Here is a 26065-nt window from a genome sequence, read left to right on the forward strand (position 1 = left end):
CACTCAATATCGATACTTACTGTAACCTTATCTGCACAGGGCAGACCCGTCTGACTGGTTTAGTAACCGCTTGGTGCCGCCTGTTGGGAAAACACGGAAGAGTTCATTCAAGGCGTTTGGGGAGCGTGGGTTGCTGATCCACGATCAACTCACTCACACACGTACACGAGTTTTTTCTCTGTAAACATGCTGTCGTGAAGCTTCTCCAATGCGTCCTCGCGTTTTACTTTTACTTCACATCGGTTTGAAGAGGAGATGTCTGGATACTCAATACTACATGGACTGATCTTCGTCTGCTCGATTCACCCGCTCGCGCTTGCCGAGAAACCGGGTAAGTGAACAAAAAACAAGGCAGATGATCGGACACAAAAGGGCTCGCGACTGATGTTTGGCGGTCTGGTGATCGACGACGACTTTCTGCTGTTTGTGTCACGTGCGGCGACACTTTTGTATCGTTGAAAACGCGCATGCAAAAGTTAAAATGTTTCAGATTCGTCCTTTGAACTCTTCGGGAAATTATTCTTGGTTTTACTACAGTGTAAAAGTGTAGTAACCATGTGTTTTTGGCAGTTGTATTATGCTACAATAGTTTTACTACAAATATGGTTATTTTGGTGAAACCATAGTATATGTGTATAGTATTTGTGGTTACAATGGTTTAAAACATAGTTACTATAGTTAAATGGTTAATTTGAGGGGTTGCCTGTTTGAATCTGTATTTTTAGAAACAAGCTGTGGTTAATATGCAAGATGTTTGTCTTTTTGCCCACCTTTATCGTCTGGCATATGTGGTCAATGTGTGAAGTTGTGTCTCCTTTGAACCCAAGCTGTAAACGTGAAGCAAGTTTTAAAACTTAACAGGTAAAATTGTAGATTGTTATATGTATGTTTATACGTGAAGGTAGATTTAGTGCTTGGAAAACTTTGGCTCATCAGAAAATCTGCTGACTACCCAACACAGAAGATATACAGCAGTTGACAAACATACAGGCAGTAACTTACCCTACTTGTCCAACCTTCTCCTCAACTTTTAACGTTTTTTTTACTTTCCTACCCTCAACTTTTAACTCTCACAGTTGGCCTGTATTGTCACCCAAGTGCCTAAATGTTTTCAAATGCAGATTAAACAGGGCTTTGGCCATTTATCTTGTGACCTATTGTTTATAGGTGATTTAACGTTTTTAATTATTCATTTAGCATACGCTTTTATTCAAAGCAACTTAAAAATTTCAAAGCATTGAACATGTTGCCTAAAGAGCAAACAATAAGCGTGGGCTACAAAGCAATATTTACAAGCACATAATAGCTTATATATTCACTCTTTTTGTATCAGACTTTCCCACAATTATAAATTGTGTCATAATAGTTGTTTAAGTCAAATGTCCTCAGCTAGTGTGAACTGATACGTAGCATTTGTCGAGAGACACTTGCATTGCCTGTACATGCAGAACTCTCTCTGTTTTGAATATTTTGTGTTCCACCCTGAGGCCGAAAATGGCCAGGTGTTCCTCAACATGCTGAAAGGTCTGATTGTAAAGTTCTGCCATGTTCCTTTTTTGTTATAATGAATAAGAAAAGCGGGAGTGGATAGCACACCTTCATGCTTAGACATTTTAACCTTTTTGTGGTGTTGTTACTCATGTTCATGGGTCTAAAATTAATCATAATTTGTTTTTTTTAATCAGTACAAAATAATTTGTAAAAAAATGCTTTAGAGACATTTGTCTATCTTGAGAAAATATAAATGTTTTAAGTTGAAAAAACAATTGCATCGTTTTTCTTTTAGTAGGCTGAAAACTAGGTCCCACAAACCTGAACACCCCAAAAGGGTCAACAAAGAAAATCTTGATGTTGGTCAAGGACCATACAGCCTCAGAAAAAAATAAGAGACCGTTCTAGATGTACTTTGGCCATTCCAGTCCATGCAGTGTCTGTTGAATTTCCACAAAATCAAACCTCAGGAGTGACATTAAGTCATACAACAGCAATGTGAAAGACTGACAGCGTGACAAGACACATGAAAACATTGATAAAAATCGAGGTTATCGCATATTTTTTCCTAAATGTCCAAATATTGCTGTTGTATTGCTTTAAAGTGAATATGAACTTGTTTTCTTTGCAGAATTTAGGGTCTGAAAAAATACAGAGCATCTTTTCTGTTATTTTAACCTGTTCCTCTAGTTTTCATTTTCTGCAAATAAATGCAAATAGAAACAATATTTTCATTTGAAATATGGTAAAACTGAAAATGGTCTTTGAAACGGTTTCTTAATTTTTTCCGTGGCCGTAGATGTTATAGCTTAGTCTATACTCAGTGGCAGAGCCATTGAGAGAGAGTTGCGCCAACGGAAGTTCAAAATTGTCGCGTGTCACGTGATTCATGGAGCCTTCAGGTCCAGGAAGTAATTTTTTCCCTTTAAATTCTTTATTTCTTTAATTTTTATTCATTAAATGACTCGCGTCTTTAAATGGGTTAACTCAGTTGGTCTGTTTAGCCGCAGCTCCATGCGTTACTAGTAACTTCAGGGAACTATTGAAAGCCTCCATGAACCGCCATTGCTGTGAAAAAACTGTTCCATTGGGTTGACGCGACTCTCTCTCTCAATGGCTCTGCTCAGTGGTTCACAAAATTATAAATGCGTGATGTCATTCGTCTGCCACCTGCCCTAAGGTGGGTCCCTTCAGTTTACATTTTCCACCCACTAATTCTACACACAAACCCTGCCCTACATCTGGACGGAGTTCAGTCGCGACCACAAAGGCCACTGTGTGTCCGTTAACATTTAACACTGACGTAACACTAACAGCTCAGGTCAAAGACAGCGTTTTTGTCCCTTCCTGGTTATTTCACCTTCCTTTAGAAACCAACCGAGCTATTTATATAGTTCATACCTTATGTCTTTTGAAGAATGTCTTCAATGTCTTGAATGACTGTTATGTGCACACACATCAGCGTCGAGTTCCTTCATGGCTGCTGGAGGCCCAGCTGTCAGGTTGAAAAGAGTTGTTGGTGCCATCACAGGTGTGAGTGCCTTTACTGTGAGAGACAGTGGCGTAACGGACCGTATCGTATCAGTAAACAGGGGCCTAAGTGTGAGATTTGTATGTGCACAAATGTGCATATTCATGCATACACCCCCCCCGCGTGGGATCTCTGCGCCTTGGGCATATCCACAGGGTCTGTAACCAGCAGCTGACTGTCTCTAACACCCACTTTGTCCCGTCTCGTTTCTGGAGTGAATCGGTGTGAATGAGTTGTTTGCTTGGAATTACGAAACGCAAGTTGAGGTCTATCTAAGTAAAGACTTGTGTTTTGACTTGTCTTAGGGGCCTTAGGCATGTACGTGTTGAAACACTGTTTTAATTTAACTTTCTGTCTGCTTTTATGTGACAATATTATTTGATTTATGTTGCGTCGGCGTGTATCGGCTTGTTGGGTCTGTTGCATGTAGAATTAGGTTGCGAAAGAATTAATGGCGATAAGCCATTTGATAACAGAAATGTTTTGATATTTAGAAGAATTCAGCGTAGGTCATATCTATATAATTTTGTTTTCGCATTAGGTGTGGGAAAGTATTTTCTCTACCATCAATGGATGTTAATTTGTCATACAGTCATTTGTCATACGGTTGGTAATCCCGTCTCAAGCATACGCCATTGGGTGAGAATTAGACATGTCGGGCCACAAACACTCATGTCATTTCAAACTTTTATGTCTGTCTTTCTTCTGCAGAACACAAAAGAAGATATTTTGAAGAATGTTGGTAACCGAACATTGGCGGAACCCTTTCACTTCTATTGTATGGACACAAAACCAATGCAAGTCAATGGGTACCGCAATTGTTCTTCAAAATATCTTCTTTTGTGTTCTGCAGAAGAAAGAAAGTCATACAGGTTTGAAATGGCTTTGTATGTGTGAACTATCCTTTAAAAAAAGTTCTTATTTTCCGATGCTGTCTTCTAGATGATGGCTGTGGTCATTATGTCCTGGGTCAAGAGAGTGGTGTGCTGTCCTCCAAGAACTACCCAGGAACCTATCCCAACAGCTCTTGGTGTGAGTGGCGAATCCGCGTGCACATCCGTCACACCATCATCCTCAAATTCGGAGACCTCAACATGGAGAAGAAGGACTGCGAGTCGGACTACTTGGAGGTTCTGAAAGGATCCAGTGGGGCAGAAACCGGTGAGGCAAAGTCATTTATGCAATAAACATATCATAGGTGTTGCTTTAATAAACATTGTATAGCAATTTTCCGAATATGATGACTAAAGGTTCTGATGACTATGAGGACTCAGGTTCTCCTGAGGGGTTTTTTTCTCGATTGGAGTTTTGGGTTCCTCGCCACCATTTCCATACTGTTTTGCACTATTTGCCTGGTTGGGGGGGCTGCTTTAGAATTAGAATTTTAAAGTTTTACTTAAAGCCACAATATGGAAGAATTATGTTATGAAATATCCAAAAATCACTTGCACAGGGTGATATATTTCATGCAGTTGTGTATTTACATTATCCCAAATGTTCCCAAGAATGTGCAAATCCAGAGAAATTCCTGTTTAAAAAATGGCCCGTCCCTTGTCTCCCTTGTATTTGTTGCATATCAGTGACTTAATATCCGGTGCTCCGCACTACAGTTTCCGGTTATAGAAACTACGGCAACACGCAAATGCGGAAGTGGTTATACAGCATCTGGGACACAGCATCTGTTGTTCTGTTATTATGGATCACGATTACTCTTTGGCGAGTAAAGGAAATCCAAAAAAAGTGTAAATGTAGGCCAAATGAGGCAAGCAGGCTAATGGACAAACGAAGAAATAAAACAAGGATTAATATCGGCGTGGCGTTTTTTAAATGAAGAGAGCTTCGCGACCAACTTGGACTCGACAGAGACTCCTCTCTCGCATGTGTTTTAATAGACAAGTAAGCACATTTTTTTTCACACGAAATACTCATGCGCAGATTATTTGAATAGTTATGAATGCAGTTACCCTATGAAATACGGTATATGTCGCACAAAAATATGTAGCCAATAACGTTACTTGTAAATGCTGTGGGTTCATTCAAATTTACTGTTTAAACGACGACTGTATGACAGTTTGAAACAGGTAAAACTGTGTAGCATTACGCTACCAAATCAATTGACAAAGTCCAATATCAGTCGTGGGCTAACGTAGCATTACATTCCACGTTTCTTGCAAGCTAATTCATTACGATGACGTAAAATAAAATAAATTCATTACCTCGTCCGTGAACATGATGGGCGATCTCCATACGCCTCTGGATGGTGAAAACGACATATATTGTCCCATAATTCCACTCTCCTACATAATGTCATTTAGCTTTGCCTTTTGTTGTTGTTTCGAAAGTGCGCCATCTAGCGGTCCAAATTTTCCATATTGTGGCTTTAATTAATATTGCATATAGGAATTTATAGTCTGTTTAAAGGCGGGGTAATCGATTTCCGAATTACGAATTACGTCGGGCCGAGTACCAAAACAGCCTTGTAGCCAATCAGCAGTAAGGTGCACAGTGCACAGGACGGGCATTAGCCGAGCCGAGCGCTGACGAAAGCGAAAGATGGGGGTAGGGGTGTGTTTGTTTTGGTGATTTGAACATCAACAACGGCTAAGAGAAATCGGACACCCCGCCTTTAATATTTGACCTGTGTTTCTCTCTCCTTTATCTTAAATGTGTGCTTTCACTGTGCGTGTGTGTGTGTGTGCGTGGACTTGGTTTTGTATATGTTAGTGGGGACCTAAACCTGAATGCACACCAACTCATGGGGACTCGTGTCACCAAAATTGAGGTCCCCACGGGCACAAAAGCTTATAAATTGTACAGAACGATAATTTTTAAAAATCTAATAATGCAAAAAGTTTTCTATGATCTTTAGGGTTAGGGGTTGGGTTAGGGGATAAAATATACAGTTTGTACAGTATACAACTCATTACGCCTATGGACTGTCCCCACGGAGATAATAAAACATACGTGTGTGTGTGTGTGCGCGTGCGTGTCTGTGTGTGTGTGTGTGTGTGCGTGTGTGTCTGTGTGTGTGTGTGTGTGTGTGTGTGTGCGTGCTTGTCTGTGTGTGCGTGTGTGCGTGCGTGTGTGTGTGCTGTGCGTGTGTGCGTGTGTGTGTGCTTGCGTGCGTGCGTACATGTGTGAGAGTGAGTGCGTGCGTGTCCGTGTGTCTATGTCTATGTGTGTTAGCACGTGTGCATATCGTGTGTGTGGAGTGTTTTGTATGTGGGTATGTCTGTCTTCTGTGTTTTCCCCTTTTTCTTATTTTTGCAGGTATAACTTTAATTGTTTTGCTTATAGTCAATATGTCTCATGTACAGCTGCTTTGTAACAATGAAAATTGTAAGAAGCGCTATATTAATAAAGTTGAGTTGAGTTAAAGTAGGAAATATATCAGACTTTGTGTCTGTCTTTACAAGTTGACGATTATAACTGTTGTGCCTGGGCTTCTGATTAATGCTCAAAGGATGAATTCTGTTAGGGCCTTAGATGAGATCTGGTATTGTCAGCTCTTTTGTTGATGCTTGAGTCAGTACAGGAACAATCTCTGAATGGGAACAATTTTGTTCCTCAGTTTTAATAAAGGTTTAAACATAGAAGCCCTGTTTACAAGGCTTAGCTTAAATCAAGACTATGCCCTAGTTCAATTAAGTCGCTTTTAATAAAATGCCTTCGATAAAAACATTACTGACGTGCTTCTTTAGTCAAAACAATGGCAATGGCAAATTTTAAGATATGGCAGGGCAATTTATTTTCAGTAAAGAAAGTTCAAACTTTAATTTTAGTCTGAGAATAGTCTCTTAAGCCTTGTCTGTGAGACTGGGCAAGGTTTTTTAAAAAACATATTAAGATTAAATGACATTTTCCCTGAACAAATTTTGTACAAGAACATTTTGTGTTCTATAGGCTACACTTATGTTTTTTTCACAGACTGGGAAACATATTGCAGTATAGCAGATCATATGGTGTTTAGTCAGTCTGTACTCCTTCAGGTCACATTACTGTGAGTAAACCTGAGGAACACACTTTATATCAGAGCGTTACCATGAGCTGGCAGATTGATATGTTTACTGTAAAGCAGGAGGAAACCACAAAGGCCAATTTGTCAGAGGAAGTGTATGGGAAAATACTTCATGTTGTCAGTTCCTTTAAACCCTGCATAAGTTCCCAGTTTACTAAAGGATAATATCACTTGTTATCACTTGTGTTTTTGTATAACCCAAAAGCAAGATTTTTTGACATTCAGGGGCGTTGGAATATGTCTAAAAGTCTTATATAGTTTGCTTGGCCTCATTCTACGCATACATCAATGTGATTCAGTAAATTATGAATTTCAAGGAATTTATACATCAGAAAATTATATTGGAGTATTTCCCATGAAATAAATGGCTTGATTCATGAGGCTATTATCTTTAAGCCCTGTTGGGTAGAACGGCACAAAAAAAGACAGAAAAGACAAGCACCCCTGGACCCACAGATGATTAACATTAGACGGCATTGAGGGTCTTTTATGAAACCAGAACCAAAGTATCAATAAAATTCGAATAGAGCAAACGGGTCAGGAGAAGAAACCTGGAGGACAAAAGTTCGCACACTGTCAGTTTTCACCCATGCCAACTGTAAACAGCATCACGGTGTCAAGAGTCGAACCTCAGACACGTCCGCTGATCAAAGGGTGCACTGTGGGACGGCTGAAATTCTTCTCTGAGTGACTCTTGAACGGCGGTTTGGAGTCGCGGGGGACTGAAGCTTTGTAGTGGTGAAAAGTTTGACAGACGCGTCTTCTCATTGTTTTCACCCGTTTGCTACCTTATGAAGTTTAGGGTTTGGATATTCACGAACTTGTGTGTGTTAAATCTGTTCTTCAGTCAGCAGATGTTTCTTGAACCAACTGCAGAATCGCACAATGTTTTTTTTAAGCTTGAAGAAAATATACATTTACAATTTTATGCGAAAGTGTTTAACAAAACGCAAAACAATGCAAAGCCTACAAAACGTTAGAAAGAAAATATAAATAACATATAATGTACAGGCAGAGGTCTTTTTATTCCTCTTTCACTAAACTACTCTGTCTGTCTTCCCACATCTCTGGTTTCATCAATGTTTGTTTTTTTTTCAAGAAAATTTGTCGAATAAAACTCTTGATGTAGCTGCAGATCTACCGTTTCAATTTTATAATACACCCTACACTTGTGTCCAAATACAAATACCCTATTGTATTAACTGCTTTGTGAAAAAAATTAGGTATAATTTAGACTTTAGTCTTTTGGACTCCTCTGTAGCTAAAGTAAAGCATTCATTTGGTGCTTTTTTTTTTTTATTTGTTAATATATTGTTAGTATTAATATAAGATTAAAGTCATTTAAATAAACATTCCACCATGTTTTCTGTCTTCCAGTCTACTGGAAATACTGTGGCGGTCCCATGCCTAAGCCTGTCCAGCTTCACACAGAGTCCAGTGAACTGACCGTCCGCTTCCGCAGCAGCCAGCACATCTCAGGAAGAGGATTTCTGCTCTCATACTCCACAGACAACCACAAAGGTAACGTCACTTTAAAATGAGAAGAAAATCTCATCTTCACAGAGCCAACACCCCGTCTGGACTCGCTAGCTCAAGATCTCAAGAATCATCTGTTTTGTTAGTTAGTAGGGCATCACGATTATAAATCGCCTTTTAATATTTTATGTTTATTTATTCACCAAAGAATCCGTGTCCGTGTTTATGTGTCCAGGCATGTCACAGGAAGTAAGTCTGTCATCCGTTTGTCACACTCGCGTCCTGTTGTTGTTGTTGTTGTCGAGTTAGCGTCCCGTTTCCTACTCCATTTTTACACTCATTGTATGTCCTCCTCTGCCTTCCTCCACAGAGCTGCTAACATGCTTAGACAGAGGCAGCCATTTCCCGGCTTCAAAGTACAGGTGAGAGCGCGTGTGAATGTTTATGTCTGATCAGGATATAACCGCATGAAAAAGTCATCTCTACAACTATGCGACTGTCCCTTTGCTAAGCCCCCCATCGCTCAAACCGCCATCTTCTATAGCTCACTCAGGCAAGCTTTACATCATTTATCAAATCATTAAAGGGATACTTCACCCAAAAATATGTATTTTTTGTCATCATTTACTCACCCTCGAGTTGTTCCAAATCTGTATAAATGTCTTTGTTCTGATGAACACTGAGAAAGATATTTTGAAGAATGCTTATAACCAGACAGATCTCCCCCCCCCATTGACTCCCATAGTAGGGAAAAAAACTTTATCATTTTTTTTGTTCTGTTGAACACAAAATAAGACATTTTGAAGAATGTAGGACAGCAAACAATTCTGGGGAACTCTATATTTTTTCCTACTATGGTAGTCAATGGGGGGCAAAATCTGTCTGGTTATAAGCATTCTTCCAAATATCTTTCTCTGCGTTCATCAGAACAAAGAAATTCATACAGATTTGGAACAACTCGAAGGCGAGATTTTCGGGTGAACTATCCCTTTAAGATCGATTGACATCTGATTAGTTATGAGTTTCTCACTCGACTATTTTCAACACACAAGTGTTTCCGAAAGCTTTATCTTTCGGCTATATATAACTGACGGGTGTAAGCAGATGTTTCGCTTTGTGCTCTCCCCGCGTAGGAAGTTCTGTCCGGCCGGATGCGGAGTGGTGACGGGAGACGTGTCTGGGGACGTTTCCCTGGGCTATAGACATGTGAGTACCGTCCCATTGTTTTCTTCAGGTGCGGTCGACATGCGACGGCTCATTTCACCAAACCGCAGAGGTTATTTATGACGGCGACGTGCGTCCCCGATGCTTCCCTCACGGGTTTCAGATGCCGTCGTGGTCGCTGTAACTCACAAGCAGGAAAAGCGGCTTCCCCAAGCAGATTTTTCCCACAGGTGCTCAAACCTCCCGGGGCCTTTACTGGGAATGTTTAGCGGGCCAGAAGTCGGGGGTGGAATGTGCTAATGGCTCGTCCTATTGTCTGCCGGGCATTTGTTGTGACGGGGCTTGTGTGTAGCTGAGGTGTGTGTGTGCGGACTGCCCGAGGACACTCGGTGACGGATCATTTGTGCTGGCTCCATTGTTCTCTCCGGTCAGTTAGTGGGCAGTGAGGTCTGAATAAAAGGCGTTTATGTAATTGTGCATACCTCTCCAGTGAATCGGGGTCGGAGCTTTGGGTTACGTGAGGGGTTGGCGGAACCGCAACGGCTGGTTTGATGTTTTTTGTGTGGAATGAATCATGTGCTCAGGCTTTGAGCCATAACTCTAGGGTTGTTTCTGAAAGCTTACCATTGTGGTAAGATCTCTTCCTGGTTGTGAAAACAAAGCTGGCCGGCCATTTATGTGTGTCAGTGTCACGGGACGCTGTGGTTGTATTGATTTGGTGAGGGTAATTGAAAAGTTCTTTTCAAGAGTCTTTCGGTGGCTGTTGAGAAAATGTTATCGATGATCACTGTGGGAGAGAGAATTGTTGTGCAAAATATGAGTCTGAAAGATTGAGACCTCTAGAGAAAATATGAGAGATGTGATGATAGCTCAAGCTTGCCATTCGAAAACTGTGTTCATCATACAATAGGATTAATTGTGATATTAAAATTCAACAGGTTTATTTGCAAAACATTAACGATATGGGCTGGATTGATTGAATATGAGTCCTAGATTTTCAGTTTGGCCTCAGACATTCAGAGCTATTATAATTGATCAAGTGGACTGAAAATATGCATTTTATTTTATCATTCGTTTTGATCTTGTATAAATCTTAAATATCTAAGATCTTTATTTCTTTAGTGCTGAATTTAAAGAGGGATACTTCACCCAAAAATTATCAATAATTTAATAATACACAAATAATCATTTACTCGCCCTTCGAGTTTTCGAGAATTTCTTTGTTCTGATGATCACAGAGAAAGATATTTTGAAGAATGCTTAGAACCAGACAGATCTCGCCCCCCCATTGACTCCCATAGTAGGAAAAAAAACTTTATCATTTTTTTGTTCTGTTGAACACAATAGAATACATTTTGAAGAATGTAGGACAGAAAACAGTTCTGGGGCACGCTTGACTACCATTGTATTTTTCCTACTATGGTAGTCAATGGGGGGCGAGATCTATTTGGTTATAAACATTCTTCCAAATATCATTCTCTGTATTGATCAGAACAAATACATTTATACATATTTGGAACAACTCGAAGGTAAGTAAATGATGACAGAATTGTCATTTTTGGGTGAAGTATCCCTCTTTAAATTCAGCACAAAAGAAATAAAGATCTTAGATATTTAAGATTTATACAAGATCAAAACGAATGATAAAATAAAATGCGTATATTTAAATTTGTATATATTTTGAATGATGGATATGGAATGCACTGCATGTTGCTTGCTTACTTTGATCAAAAGCTTGACGCATGTAAGTCTATGTGTCAAAATAATAATAAGGAACGATGCTTCTAACCACATAACTAGACCTGTAGTTCCAACCACGCAACTTTGCAATGCTGCTTGCGATTGATCGTTGGAAGGATGGTTTTGGGAAGCACTTAAATCGTTGAACTATGCTGGAACGACGGAACTTGCGACCATAGTTGGCTAACGATTGGGAAACGCACCCCTGAGCGCGACTATCTCTCTGCATTGTGTTGTACTAATGATACATTTCCACACACTGAAGTCATGGTTCGGAGGAGCTCTTTTTGCTTTAAGTAGTATGAACCCCAATCACGCATCACAGATTTTCAAGAAAGACAACAGAGACACGACTCTGAGCTTAACGCACACCCGATGGGGTCTTAGCCAACAATGGAGCACAGGGGTTTGCATTTCCACCCTGCTGCGGTCTGCTTTGATACGCGAGCGCGGAGGGCTTTTGAAAAACGGGAGCGATTGATTACTTCACATTGGCTTTTGTGAAGACTGGGTGGAGCTGAGCATTCTGGAATTACACTGCAGTATGGGAGTGGATCTGCCCACCAAAGCCATTCCACAGTTGCTCCAAACACATGTGCATTTATTCTTTGTTTTGCATATAAATGTCACTTCTAGATTGATTTACACCACTGTGAATAAAACGGTTCCTCTTTATGCAAATATGAGAAACGGATTTCCAGTAGGGCAGTTTATTGTCACTAATCTTGTTTTTTTGCGTTACACATATCATATTATAAGGTGAATTAAGTTTGTTTAGAAAAAAAAGTGTAATTATCTTTGTTCAGCTTTCCCATCCAGTGTAATGTTTTAATCATTCTGACGTTCTTGTTGCATGAGCTTAAATTCATTTAGAATAACCATATAGTTATTGTAAAGTCATAAATCAAGTTAGAGATAGCCGATTTATGGTCTTGACTGGAGGAGACATGTGCGGGTTAATGAAGCATCTCTGTCTGAATGCAGAACAGCTGTTTCTGTAGATAAGATTCAATGAATCTTCTGTAAACTCATCAGAGTAATGATTCACTAATGATCTCAATACAACACAGCAGACCACCCCAGACACCCTACACACTTCTCTGTCCTTCTGCAGCCCATTGTTTTGCTCATGTTTGACTCCTTGAAGGCAAAAAATGTTGAAAGCATTTTAACTTCACTGCCAAAGAGTGCGGTTAGTTGAGTCAATCCCAACTTTATCTCCCCCTTATTAAAAGAGACCTAAACAAGAATATTCTCATAATTTATGCACCTTCACTTCAACATCATTTTTGTTCATATTTGTAAAATATCCACATCACTTACAATAAGGCTGCATTTGTTAACATTAGTTAACGGATAAACCATGAACAATACTTCAAATTCAAATTTGTATTTGTTAACTTTACTTAATGCACAATGAAGTAACACGAACCATTGTATTGGCATTAACTAACATTAACAATGATTAATAAATTCTAAATATATATTGTGACTTGATGTTAGCTAATACATTAACTAATGATAACAAATAAGACCTTATTGCAAAGTGTTACCAAATAGCTGATGAGCTTGAGTCCGACGAGAACAAGAATCTGAGCACTTCATTCAAATATGGCGTCAATATATTATGTTGTCATGATATTTAATATATTGAAAGTTAATAACGTAAACTCCATGTTTGAATTTGAATTGGATGTAATTGTTGAAAGACCTTTTACTGTCACGGTTGGGTTACCTGGCCCAGGCTATTGAAGAAAGGGGACTTTTCAAAGGTTTGTGTGAAGGGTTTTGCGTTGATAAAGCGCTAGTTTTAGCGAGGAATGTTAAGTATTTCTACCGCCTGTTACAATTACTGTAATTGTTGCTTCGAAATGAAATAGGGGAGCCCCCTCACTCAAAGATGCCAAACGTATCTGTGCTCTAACCAAAAACGCATGGTTTGTGTTCAGTACAGGTCTCTCTGCTTGTGCTGGCAGGATTAGTCACAGTGTATTACGTATTAGTAACGTAACAGTTGTGTCCTGAATCCTCCTTTTTATCTGACTGCTGTAATATTTACTTACTGTAAGACATATTGCACATGCATTATGAAACATAAAGGTTGTATACAATTCATACCTTCATGATTGTTTCTCCATTTTCAGACGTCTGTTCTGTGTAAAGCAGCGGTGCATGCTGGGGTTATCATTGATCAGTTTGGAGGACCAATCACAGTAGAGGGGCGCCGAGGGCTCAGTCACTACCCTGCTGTAAGAGCCAATGGCATCCAGTCTATAGAGTGAGTTATGGTTTTTGTGTTCTTTTGGAATGACAGCCTCAGATGTCATGAAAACTTGCTTCTTAATGTTTTTGTTGTTAGATTCATTTGTAGAAGTTAACATTGAGCAAAACTGCTGCATTAACAGGTTGGTTTTCCATTGGTCAGAATAACGGATCGAATTTTATTATATTAGTCAGTTTAAAAAATCTAAAATAGTCTGTCTTGCAGGTCTGTCTTAAGTCTTGAAGCAGATTTTTATCTCATGACCTTGACAGGTTTCTTCTAGGAGTTCTAACCATCAGATCGAGGGTATGCTGTGAATTCTGTCCTGTTAGTATGATGAACGGTCAGGGGCATTGTCTGGACAGTGGCTGTACCACAGATGTGTCACAGGGGATGGGGGCGGGTTGAAAACGATACTGAGATTGCCTCTTATTAGAGTCTCTGAGGACGGTTTGAGGGGTGATTTATTAAAGAGGACGACAGGCTTTATTCATTCATTCTGGTGGTTGATGTTAAGGGTTGTCATGATACACTGGTGTTAACAATAAACTTGATATTAACAATAATTATTGATATCATGTTAATATGAAATATATCGCTGCTGTCCTTCAGAAATCTTGGATCTCCGTATTTTGTGATCTTTATTTTTTGTCGTAAATCATTATTATTAGTCACCTTTTATGTTTGTCACTGGGTTTTGCATATATCTAACCAATAAAAAGTATTAAAACGTGCTTGTCAACTTTGACATCACAGTATATCATCGTTTAAGAAGTACTGTGTTTTTTCAATTTCCTGAAAAATCTGGACATATGAGGTTTTAGAAGGACAGCGACGAAATGTTAAAATTGTAAATTATTCAATGCCAGTGTCTTGTTGACTCTCCGACATATAGTAGGTGAAGGTATGCCTGCGTTTAACACTTTCCTATAAATAAATAAAATAGCATAAAATAAAAATGAATTTGGCTGATAGCGTTCTTTTTTATTGTTATATAATATATAATGTAGAAAATAGCAGATTGTACTAAAATGTAAACGAGTTTGAATGAACCTCTCAAAATAGTTACGAATTGCCATGAGATCGCATTGGGCTTTTTGCGATACTTGAAATTGACTTTGTAATATTCCACATCATTAATACTGATGATTGTTTTAATTCAACGACTGAAATGTGCTTTTCGATTATTGTAATTCGCAAGCACTTCTAAATTAAAACCACATGAAAGATTTATGAAACGTAACCCAGTTATATTTGCACGAGTGGATTAGCGGGTTATTTCACAAACAGATTGATCAGTCAAGCTAAATCCATCATTTCCTTTTAAGAAGATTATGTTGATGATGCAACAGTCCTCAGGGTCTGACTTGAACAATACAATCCAATACGAGTTACAGTAATTGCATTACTTTGGGTTTGAAGTGAAGCTGGTAACACATTTCATTGTCTGTGCCCCACGACATTTGCATCATTTGGTGTTAACTGGTGTTTGATTCATTGATTTGAACTATCACATTTCCATCATCAGTATTTTATTTGCCAGACGTCAGTTTTTTTGGGGCTGGCACACAATCCACTGTATCCCGTTTGTTTATCATCCTGGCGTGAACCACATTGCACCCGGAGCTCTGCATCCGATCACTCGAATGCCATAAAGTGATTTAAAAGTAATCACATCCAGGAAGTGTGTAAATGACAGGTTTTTAAGTAATGCCTGACAGAAAGGCAATTTCCCAGCATGCTCCTCTGTAATTAACACGCCGCGGCTCTTTTCACGGGCCCAGCTGTACCCCGAGTCTCCTGTCAGAAGGGTGGGATGCAGTGAGGGAGGTCTGGCCCGCGGCGTGACTGTGATTTGGCAAAAGAAAACAGAATTGACAGTGGGAATCTCCCTGACGGCTTCAGTGGGCTTGGCCTTCACATGACAGGACTTTAATGAATCACTTTAATAATGATCCTTTGAGTCTGAAAAGCTTGGTGTTGATTAATGTCTTTCTTTTTTCTTGCAGTGGATCCTTGTCTGAAACCCTCTTCACGTTTGTCACAAATGGTAAGATCGTCTTGTTAAATGATTGTTGTAAAATGAGGGAACAGAAACAGTTTATCTAAATGTGACATTTCTGTCGTCATTTGTTCAGCCTGACGTTCATTTTTGGCGGAACTAAATCTTTAATCCTGTTAATTCCGGATCCGTGTTGACATGATTTGTATTGCCACCTGCTGTCTTTCCTGCTGTCGACATTATGTAGCAGTTTTGTTTGACCAGCATATTGACACCTCTGGTAAAGAAAGGAAGTAGAGTAATGAGGTGTTGGCGGCCCGGCTGTTTTTTTTTTTACCTTTTTGAAAAGGGAAATCCGTATTTATGGTTTATCTGAATGAATGGAAGGCGTGGGAACATCTTATCACCTGAATTGGGTTTTCTCTGGCTGTTTGAATCTGGCATAAATCTACTTCCTCTGGATGATATGTGCCTGCACAGACTCGTTTCATGCGGATCAAGTTCGCACGCCACATGCCAAATGCATGTGCCAACATGAGTCCCAAATGTTTACCTTTTATTGCAAATAAACTTGTATTAAAATTAGTTTGATAATAACTTAATAAGCTTTTATTTTAAAAATTGTTTAAATTGTAGCAATTTTGTTATGTGCTTTTGTCATTTTATTTTTTATGTCACCAATTATATTTATTAAATTTTTAGGTTACATTTTTATTTATTTTCAAGTAATCATTTTAATGCTCCAACTTAAACGGATTTTGGGTTTATTGCTAGTGCAACATTACTAATTTCATTATGTTTGTTTGTCCAATAATATTGGGCCTATATTTCATTTGATTTCAACAGAAAATGTTAACAGTTTTAGTTTTACCTAACTATAATAACCCTGCTCTATTTATAAGACTGAAAAAATGTACTGCACCATTTCTGACAACTTGCATACATTGACCGTTTGCCACTTCCTTTAGTAAAGCACACAAGCATTAGTCAATTAACATGGATTCATGGATGTATGTTTCCATTCGATATCACTCTAATCTCTTCTGGTCCAGACGTGGATCTGTGTTCGGAGTGGATTTTTGATGAAATTGATGAGTTTCTGGTGACAGAAGGTTGATAGACGTTTGGACACAAATCAATGTATGTCAATTGATTCACAATAATCCTATTAGCTTAATTAGATAAATCCACAGTCAACAATGACTCGTGCCATTAAAGAGGACCCTACCGGGATCTCCAATACTCCAGTTGTATCCCACCGTGCAGTTTACACACTGTCTTTCCAACAAAGCTTGCAAGATATCAATGCCTGGATGGTGTACTTCAAATTGTTATTCCGTGCTTTGAGTTTTAGACCCCATTGTTGTTCAAATGCATAACACAAGTGCAAAGTGATTCGGACTGACTTCAGTAACCTTCTTCTGGTATCGTCCTCGTCCCCCCTCGTCGACTTCCCTCTGGCCACATGTTTGTCATCTGTTGCGTGATCATCCATCAAATCAGGACTAAACACAGGATGTACATGGCCCATGTGTTTTTCCTCTCTTTTCTTCTATTACTGTGTTCATAGCACATACGTCTCCTTTTAACTGTACACATGGTGGAAATTTTAAGAGCCGAGTGCTTCCTGTTGAGTCAGTGTACACGTAACTGAGATTTTGCTCTGCATGTGTGCTTTATTATGTTTGTAAACACGAGACACGACTAGAACCAATAAACCCTCTTTTGATGTTCTTTGTTTTTTTGATGAACAAGATGTGTTGGTTTGGAATTCATTAATATGTCAAGATTGTGAATTAAAACATGTCGCAAGATCACTGAGTTGTAACCGCTATGACCTTTTGAAATCCCTTTATGGTAGACGTGGGGGTTGTTCACGTTTCTTTCTATTTTATATTATCATTTAAACTTTAGATTTACTACAGCGTTGACAACGTGTATGTTCACAGATGAATCACTTTTATGTTTCACTTTTGATAAAAGTGTCTTCTAAAAGCCTAAATGTAAATCGAATGTAAATGAATCTCAATTGTGTTACACACTCATGTGCAAAGCCACAAAACACAAGATGAAGATTTGAGGTTCGAACTCCTGTTTTTGACATACAGAACGTGTTGCTTTCTGTCCTACAGACTGTGAGAAACAGGCGGTTCTTCAGACGGTGGGAAGCATCACCAGCTCCTCGTGGCATAATGTCACCTCGGATGGGACTGAAGTTGACTGGTTCCCTAACAGCACCCACCCGTCCATCCCTGAAGACCCCTGGGCCGCCGAAGTTACTAACAGTCCACCGTGGCTCCAGATCGACCTCGGAGAAAAGAGAAAGATCACAGGTAGTGCACATGTAAACATCAATGACTCGTTTGTATTTCCGTCTTAAAATTTGCAACTTACTGCAATGCATTGTAGGATTGCCTTCTCGATATAGGATGCATGAAGATTGAGTTTTCCATCTTTGCAAGCTCCGGTTACTAAAATGCTAGTCCTGATTTGATCCCAACATACACGCACAACAGTTGGTAACCTCCAGGACAGGTCACATCGGGCTTATTCCACGGCGGATTATCCTCACAAAATGCATTTCTCGTGACCAGCTTTGGACTTCCGAGCATTCCGTTGATTAACATCCCCCACAACTAACTGGTATCTGCGTCTTTTGAGCAGTTCCTGGTATCGCATGAAAGCACAGAAAGACCCTCTCTGTGTCCATTCATCACAAGTACAAACCCTCTTACAAAAGCACATTTAAATATAGGAAGCCGTTTATTTTTGACAGGCGCGCTAATTCCGCTCGGCTCGAGGAGACGCGGTGTACTCGAAGCAAGAGAATGCTCACTTTATCTCCTGTGTGGGAACTGCGCTTCTGGACGTGATGACCTTGAGTGACCGCGGCTCAACTCTTTGTAAAAACTTTATCATCTTTGTCCCGATGCCGTAAATCTGCAGAGGTGAATACGGCTCAGGAAGAAATATTTTTATACTCCAGGACAAGTCGTCATGCTGTGTTTATAAGACGCTAGTACCCAAGGCAGCTATTTTCATCGGTGTTAATAAAAAAGATGATAGGGTCGGGCTAAGAGAATACCGTAAATGAGAACATTAAACAGGGATTTCTTTGTTGTCTTTTTTGTTTATTTGTTTACAGTGCTTATGCAAATCTAAAGGCTTTTATGTTTATTCTAAGCTCACAGGTTGCAGTTTCACATTTCAAATGCGAGAGCCCTTTAAATTCTAATGCATTTTGATCGGCTGTCAATGTTTTATTGTTCATCTACTGTGAAAATAATGTTGTTCTTCTGTTTCTTTATTGCCATAGTTGTGGTGTGGACTCTGCTTTTATATAAATTTAGAACACATTTTATCTTTATAGTTATCCTTCTTGCGAACGGGCCTTAAATGGTTTTTCATTCGTTTTCTAATTATTTGTTTTGTGTTGATGTTTTATTGATGTCACAAGATTTCTTTCATATCTTTAAAATAGCTGCTTTGATTTTTTATTTGGGAAATGCACACTTCTTGACTGGCCTTTGAAGCTTTTTGCCTTCGAGTAACTTCCTTTTACAACTCAAACACACTTTCAAGTCATCACACTTCAATCCCGAAATTTCACACATCTTCTGATGGAGGTGGTTGCCTCACATCTGTGATGTTCCTTCATAGCAGGTATAACAGGGCTTTGGGTGTTTCCGCGTCGTCATGGGAACATGCTGCTTCAGTGTTTTCCTCAGGAATGTGGTCGGCTCTAAAGTCTTTAGCGTCTGATAGGTCACATTGCTCAGCGGACTGGCCGCTTACATCACTGTTCTCTGGCCGATTAGAGTTAAATATCTGCTTTTGTTGTGATGAAATTATTGTGATTTAATTACGTCTTTGTTTTACAGGTATTTTGACAACAGGCTTGTCTATTGGGGGCTTTGAATATTTTGTGAAAAACTACAAGATTGAGTACAAAGAAAGGAACCGCTGGAGGACGTTAGTCCAGTACAACAGCTCTGATGATATGGTAAGATTCTCTGTCTTGAACTTTTTTATGATTTTTTTTCTTTGAAGCCGCAATCCGTAACTGTTGCATATTTATTACCATCTCTGTTTGAAACCTAAATTTCAGGTTACTTTATGTACTCATCTTGTGTTGATGTCAAATGACATAAAGACAACTCAAATAATCATTATTAAATTATCAAAAGTCATCATAAGCTTACCTTTGTGAATCAGTGTAAGACAAGGAGATGGAACTGATTTTATATTTATTTTTAACAACAAAAGCTAACACCGGAGTCATTTTGATTTAATGTTTTCGAAGTATATCTGATGATTTTATCAAATTGTTTATGCTCTGTATGTTTAAGCATGTCTTGTAATATACTACAATGTTCCATCTCAGCTTTTTGAAGGAAATTCAGACAGCTTCCGTCAAACGCGCAACACCTTCCATCCGTGCATCTTAGCTCGGGTTCTTCGTGTCGTACCTCAGCAGTGGCACAGAATAATAGCCATGAGAGTTCAACTCCTAGGTTTCCCTTATATCAAACCCGCCCCAGGTACGTGTGCGTGGACATATGATTTTTCCTCTATTAAACTTTTGAAAACTATTTTAAACTTTTTCTCTTTAAACTAACCCTCAGTCTCTTTGTAGTGAATTCTTCTCAGGTGACACAGGAAGCCCTGCCAACACAACCCATTCAGAACATGACCAAACCAGTTGCTTCTCAGGCAGATCTGGGTACGACTGTCCGACATGAACTTATTAAACATTACAGAAATCCAGTTACATTTTTCTTCTCTAACCTGCCTTTTATTTTGCCTTTTCAGTTCATCTCATTGTAATAATCGTACCCATCGTTCTGCTCGTCATCCTTATGTTGGTGGGGATCTGTGTGGTTAAAATGCTCTACAGGTAAGTCAGGGCGTGTAGTTTTTATAACACATACCTGTTGTGTTTTGTCTGTATTTTGTGTTGTCTGTCTTAAGAGGGAGGAAAGGTCAGATATGTTCACTGAAGCATGGCAGGCTTATCTTGGTTCTGTTAGAATAGCTCTGTTATCAAACACAGCAGACGGCATCACCATCGCGTATGCGCATGCACCGATTCGCTTTCTCTAACAGATACTGAAGCCACCGGTGTCGATTAAGCAGCAGTCGTATGCAGATATGAGCAAAGGACCGTGTGGCCTGTTACGATTCCTCAGCAACACATTGCAGGGGTGTTTATGTTCAGAGTTGCAAGAGGAGGAAGATAAAGAAGGGTTGAGGGTCAAAGGTCAGTGTCAGGAGATGTGCCAGTTGAATCAGTCCCTGGAGAGAGAGCTCAGTATAGGGAAATGATGATCAATGAGTGGAGAGCTTTCATGGAGGTGTTTCAGGGGAATAGAAGGGCTTTTCTTCTGCTTCGTGAGTGATGAGGGTTCAGAGACCCTAGACACTGCCACCTGTGTATCTGATGCCTATGTTTGTCATTGTCCCACAGTAAGAAGACAAAAGAGGATGCGTACGGCTCCGCGGATGCACATCACACGGGTTAGTAAAACTCTGGAGAACACTTAAAGGGACAGTTGCCCAAAAGTCAAATGTATTTCGTCTTTCAACTCACATTTCATGTTATTTCAAGCCTTTATGATTTTCTTGTGTTGAAGTAGGTTCATGTAAAAAACGATAACAAGAACTGTCAAGCTCCAAAAAAAAGCAGTTAAGCAGTACAAATTTGCATTTAGGACTGCAAATAGTGCGTAGAATATGAAGATTTTCTTTAAAAAGAACCAAAAATTATACAGGATTGAAACAACGCGACGATGAGAAAACAACGCTAGTATTACAATTTTAATTGAACTATTTATTTAACTTGGCACACAGAATGCAGAAATTCAAGCAATGCACACATTTGCACAGACAGAACCTACATTTCTGTCTCTTTTCAGCCTTTAATTATTCTGAGTGTCTTCATGATGTATCCATTCTTCCCAATATACTTTTTGTTCCGCTCTTCTCCACATGTATAATTTAAGGGCTTGGCTGTTCGACTAGCATGAAAATAAATCCGCTTTTTCACGGCTGACAGTTTAATGATTCTCATCTCCAGGCTGCTGGAGGCAGATAAAACAGCCCTTTGCCAGACACCAGTCCACAGAGTTCACCATCAAATACAACACTGAGAAGGATCCCATCCAGAAACTGGACCTGGTTACCAGCGCAATGGCAGGTAAAGATTAAAATGGTTGGCAGTAAGAATTTTGTGTTCACTTTAGGCCACTTCGCAAGATGTAAACACTGGTCCAGAAGAAGCACTTCTGGTTTCAGTGTTTTAAAGAGGTCATTTTTTTGCCTATTTTTTAAGTTTTGCAAATGTTTTTTTTTTATGCGCTCAACAATAAGTATTCATGTTTTGTTTTTCGAAAAATGCTTTCACATATTTTATCTATATTCTACACCACTGTCTCAAATCTCAGAAAACAAGCTGTTGAGTTCCTGGTTCTATGAAGTCCCTCCCTCCAAAACGCTCTGATTGGTCAAGCTGACCCATTCTGTTTTGATTGGTCTCTTGCTTAGAGTGTGTGTTTGAGGTGTCCACTCATTACCATATCCATGTTCCAAGGGCAGGGTTCATGTCAGTTTTGGGGTTTGTGATGTCACTAACCCGAGAGGAAGCTGCTTGTAGTCCCGTTCATTGTAGTCCCGTTCATAGGGATTCTGGACCAATGAGATTTCACAGTGGGCGGGGCCACGCAGTGTTCGGGATAACGAGATATCTAAAAGAATGCTAAATTAGTTGGCTTGTAGTAGACCAAAAATGAAAATTCTCACCCTCAGGTTGTTCCAAATCTGAATAAATTTCGTTGTTCTGATGAACACGGAGAAAGATACTTGGAAGAATGTCAGTAACCAAACAGATCTCATCCCCCATTTACTACCATAGTAGGGAAAATAAATACTATGGGAGACAATGGGGGATGAGATCTGTTTGGTTACTGACATTCTTCCAAATATCTTCCTTTGTGTTTAGAAGAACAAAGAAATTTATACAGGGTTGGAACAATCTGAAGGTGAGTAAATGTTGACAGAATTTTCAGTTTTGGTTGAACTATCCCTTCAAGGTTTCAAACCATAACTTTATATAAGAATAGAATTGTATTAGGTTTAATAAAGCGTTTAGTTCTTGCTGCAGCTGTAGTCTGATAGACTATGACCTGCACACTTTCTTGAAGAGTTTTTATTGACTGTCAAAGATGCTATTTATAATGTTGTTATCATTCTGCACCATGCCAAGAAGAATGTTTATTGAAATAGAATGTTGGCCAGATGAACATGCCTGCTGATATTTAATAGGCAGTTTTCCTCCTGCTTTCCTCCAGGGCTGTAATTAATGATGATATGAGGTTTGTGCAAGACATCAAAATGACAGGCACTTATTCAACAACAGCCCCTCAAGAGCGAATACAAAAAGATTTCCATTGATTTCATTTTGTTAGAACATTTTCTTAATTACAGTTGGACAGAAAGCAGACAGTTTGTCGTTTCTTTGTCGCATCAGCTGTTTCTTTGTTAGACAGCAAGGGGGACATCCTTAAACGTCAGTCTTTTTATGTTCCACAAATGTGATGCCACTAGAGTTCTGTTGTGTTGATACGGGTCCTGTTGTTTGAACATGGCACATTTGGTTAACCAGACACCAAACAGCCTAAACCCAGTCTTTCTTTATTTTTCTTTTAAGAAAACTTGGAAAGAAAATCAAGAATAACAAATTCCCAATTGTATAAAATTAATTTTTCAGCATGTTGCTCTCTAACTGAATCTCTCTCTCTCTTTATCTTCAGCCGAGTACCAGCAGCCACTGATGCTCGGCACGGACACGGTGTCTAGAAAAGGCTCGACATTCCGGCCCATGGACACGGACGCCAAAGACATCGAGGCTACATCTCACTATGACCACGTGCAGACAGGAATCCAGTATGCTCTGCCGCTGACCAATCAGGAGCCAGAATACGCCACGCCCATCATCGAGCGCCACGCCTTCCACAAAGATCCCTTCCTAGCGGATCCCAGCTACAGCGTTCCTGGGGTGGTACTCAACAAAAGCCCATCTTTTCGAGCGGTGGAGGTGAGTAAGTGTAGGAAAGTGATCGGGGGGCTGGCCGGAGGATACCAGACGCCCCAGGTCAAAGGGAATTGCATAGACATCTACGACAGCCCGAAAATCCGGAAGCCTGTTAGACAGAATGGAAGTTTGGAGTACCAGAGACCCCAGTTAAAAGCCCCCTTGAAGGAGTGCTATTCAACTCCAAGAGACTGCGTGAGACGGCCCTTCACCGGTCCCAGACCGGACCCGGAGGGCAGCAGCTCGGACGGAACCTGAGCAGAACTATACTGTGACGTGTCTGATTCATCAACAAAATCACCTCCGGACTCCTCTGTTAACTTATTTGTATGCCAGGGATGCTTTGTTTTATATTTTTGAAGTCAGTGGAGGCCGTTTGATTCGTGTATTGTTCTGTATATATGACATGCATCGTCTTAAATCGTTGCTTTTTTATTTTTCTTCTGTTTATTGGAGCAATTTTGGTTTTTATAAATGCTTCGTCAGGACCAGAGAGAGCAATAGTGTGTGGAAATATGCAGAAGTTTGTTCCCTCAACTGTGAAAGTGAGCCAGATGTTTATGTACGTATACAATGTGATCATTTCAATGTTATCGGACTCAGGTCTACGCGTTAAAAGGATAGTTTACCCAAAAATGAGAATCATGTCATTGATGTCAAATTTGGATTTCTTTCTTTTGCAAAGCACAAAAGATATTTTGCAGAATGCTAAACATTGCATTGTATGTACAAAAACACTTTCTCAAAGTATTTTCTTTTGTGTTCCACAGAAGAGTCATACAGGTTTGAATGACATAAGGGTGAATAAATGACAGATTTTTTGTTTTAGGGTTGACTATCCTTTTAAGGTCTATAGACAGGCTTTCAATTCCTGTAGCATTGTTCAATCCAAAGGTATTTCATCTCTCCTTTATGCTAACGGTTGTCCTGATGTCTTTGTTTTTGGACATCGTCTCATTTCTATGTGCTAATTGACTGTTCCATTACAACAAAGCAATACCAGACTGTTATTTGGTCCTGCTCTCATCGGTTTAGATCGTGTAAAGGAGTATACACGTACATGTTTGAATTGTATATTTAGATAAGACGCAAGAAAAGAAGAAATGTTACTTTATGCAGTTGATGATTATTTAACGTTCCTGAAGATCTGGGCATTGCTGCTGTGTTTGAGGGACAATCCGGGTTCAGGATTACAGTGACAGGTCTTCATTTCTGTGAAATGTTGCTGGGATTTGCATTGGGATTGATGGTTAATGTTTGATATGCCCATGAGGATCTTGTCATGCTGCTGTGTTGAAGTGCGGAGAATCTCAATGATGTGTTCGTTCATGTCTTCGAACCCGATTAAAAGCACCAGCAGTTGAACCTGCCACGTGAAGGTCTGTTCACTATAAAATGTGCACGTCTCAGAAGGCGGTATTGTGTTTTTGGTGGAAGCAGGATGTCCTCCCAGAACCCTGTGTGTGGTAATGAAAAGAATGTAGCAATATAGTGTTAGCTGATAGTGACCCTTCTGTTCAAACCCCAAGTATGTAACCTTACCACACAACAGAGGCCCTGCCGTCTGCCACAGATGTCATCATAAGGCCATGTGTATATAATGCTGGTAGATGATATAGGCTAGATGATAAAATGTATAGATTAAATAAAAGCATCTCTTAAATGCATACATTTAATTATGCTTTATTACGGCCATTGGCCTCTGTGAATCTTGGAATCAACACTAGAAATCGTCAAACAGCACTTTTGCCAGTGATAATAGCGCAATAACTGTTAACACCTGCTATTAAACACGTCTCGTGCTTCGATCACAAGTGGTCTGTGGAGACAGACGTATTAACACGTAGTAATAACGTGCGGCAAGTGGGTTGATTAAGCGCGAAAAAAGTACGTTTCCGAATCCTTTGGCTACTAAAGTTTATAATTTAGACACAAACGTGACGGATGTTGACATTCAACATTAAGCGCGCGCATAGGATTCTGTCTTACTCTGTGTGTCGTGTCAGAAATCGCCCCTTATCGTTTATATTTGACCACATGCGCCACCTTCTGCCGAGACGCGGGAATTCAATTTGCGCGAGCTCACAGTTGGGCGTTCATTCATCGGTTAACTCGTTTTTAGTATGCGATTTTAAATAAGTGCACTCGATAATGTACACTTGGGGTTCGGACAACACGAAACTTTCGCTCAAACAGTGCACTAGGCCTATATATATTTCTGCGCATTCAGTCAGTGGTTGAAACATCACGTGAGCCGGTTGGACAACTTTATGACACTTTCATGGTGTTTG

General features: G+C 39.7%; 1 protein-coding gene across 1 annotated transcript; it reads left to right on the forward strand.

Annotated features, from left to right (window-relative positions):
* The first annotated feature begins 87 nt into the window (after positions 1-87).
* On the forward strand, positions 88-25139 carry dcbld1 (discoidin, CUB and LCCL domain containing 1). The gene is made up of 15 exons (XM_057353488.1): positions 88-331; positions 3965-4183; positions 8418-8561; positions 8887-8938; positions 9650-9722; positions 13565-13698; positions 15693-15733; positions 17818-18018; positions 19567-19688; positions 20070-20226; positions 20322-20408; positions 20498-20582; positions 21153-21202; positions 21762-21881; positions 23494-25139. The coding sequence occupies exons 1-15, from the start codon at positions 256-258 to the stop codon at positions 24030-24032; spliced, it is 2100 nt and encodes a 699-aa protein (XP_057209471.1). The 5' UTR covers positions 88-255; the 3' UTR covers positions 24033-25139.
* Positions 25140-26065: the final 926 nt, after the last annotated feature.

This window comes from Triplophysa rosa, linkage group LG15 (assembly GCF_024868665.1).
Source record: "Triplophysa rosa linkage group LG15, Trosa_1v2, whole genome shotgun sequence".
Lineage (NCBI taxonomy): Eukaryota > Metazoa > Chordata > Actinopteri > Cypriniformes > Nemacheilidae > Triplophysa > Triplophysa rosa.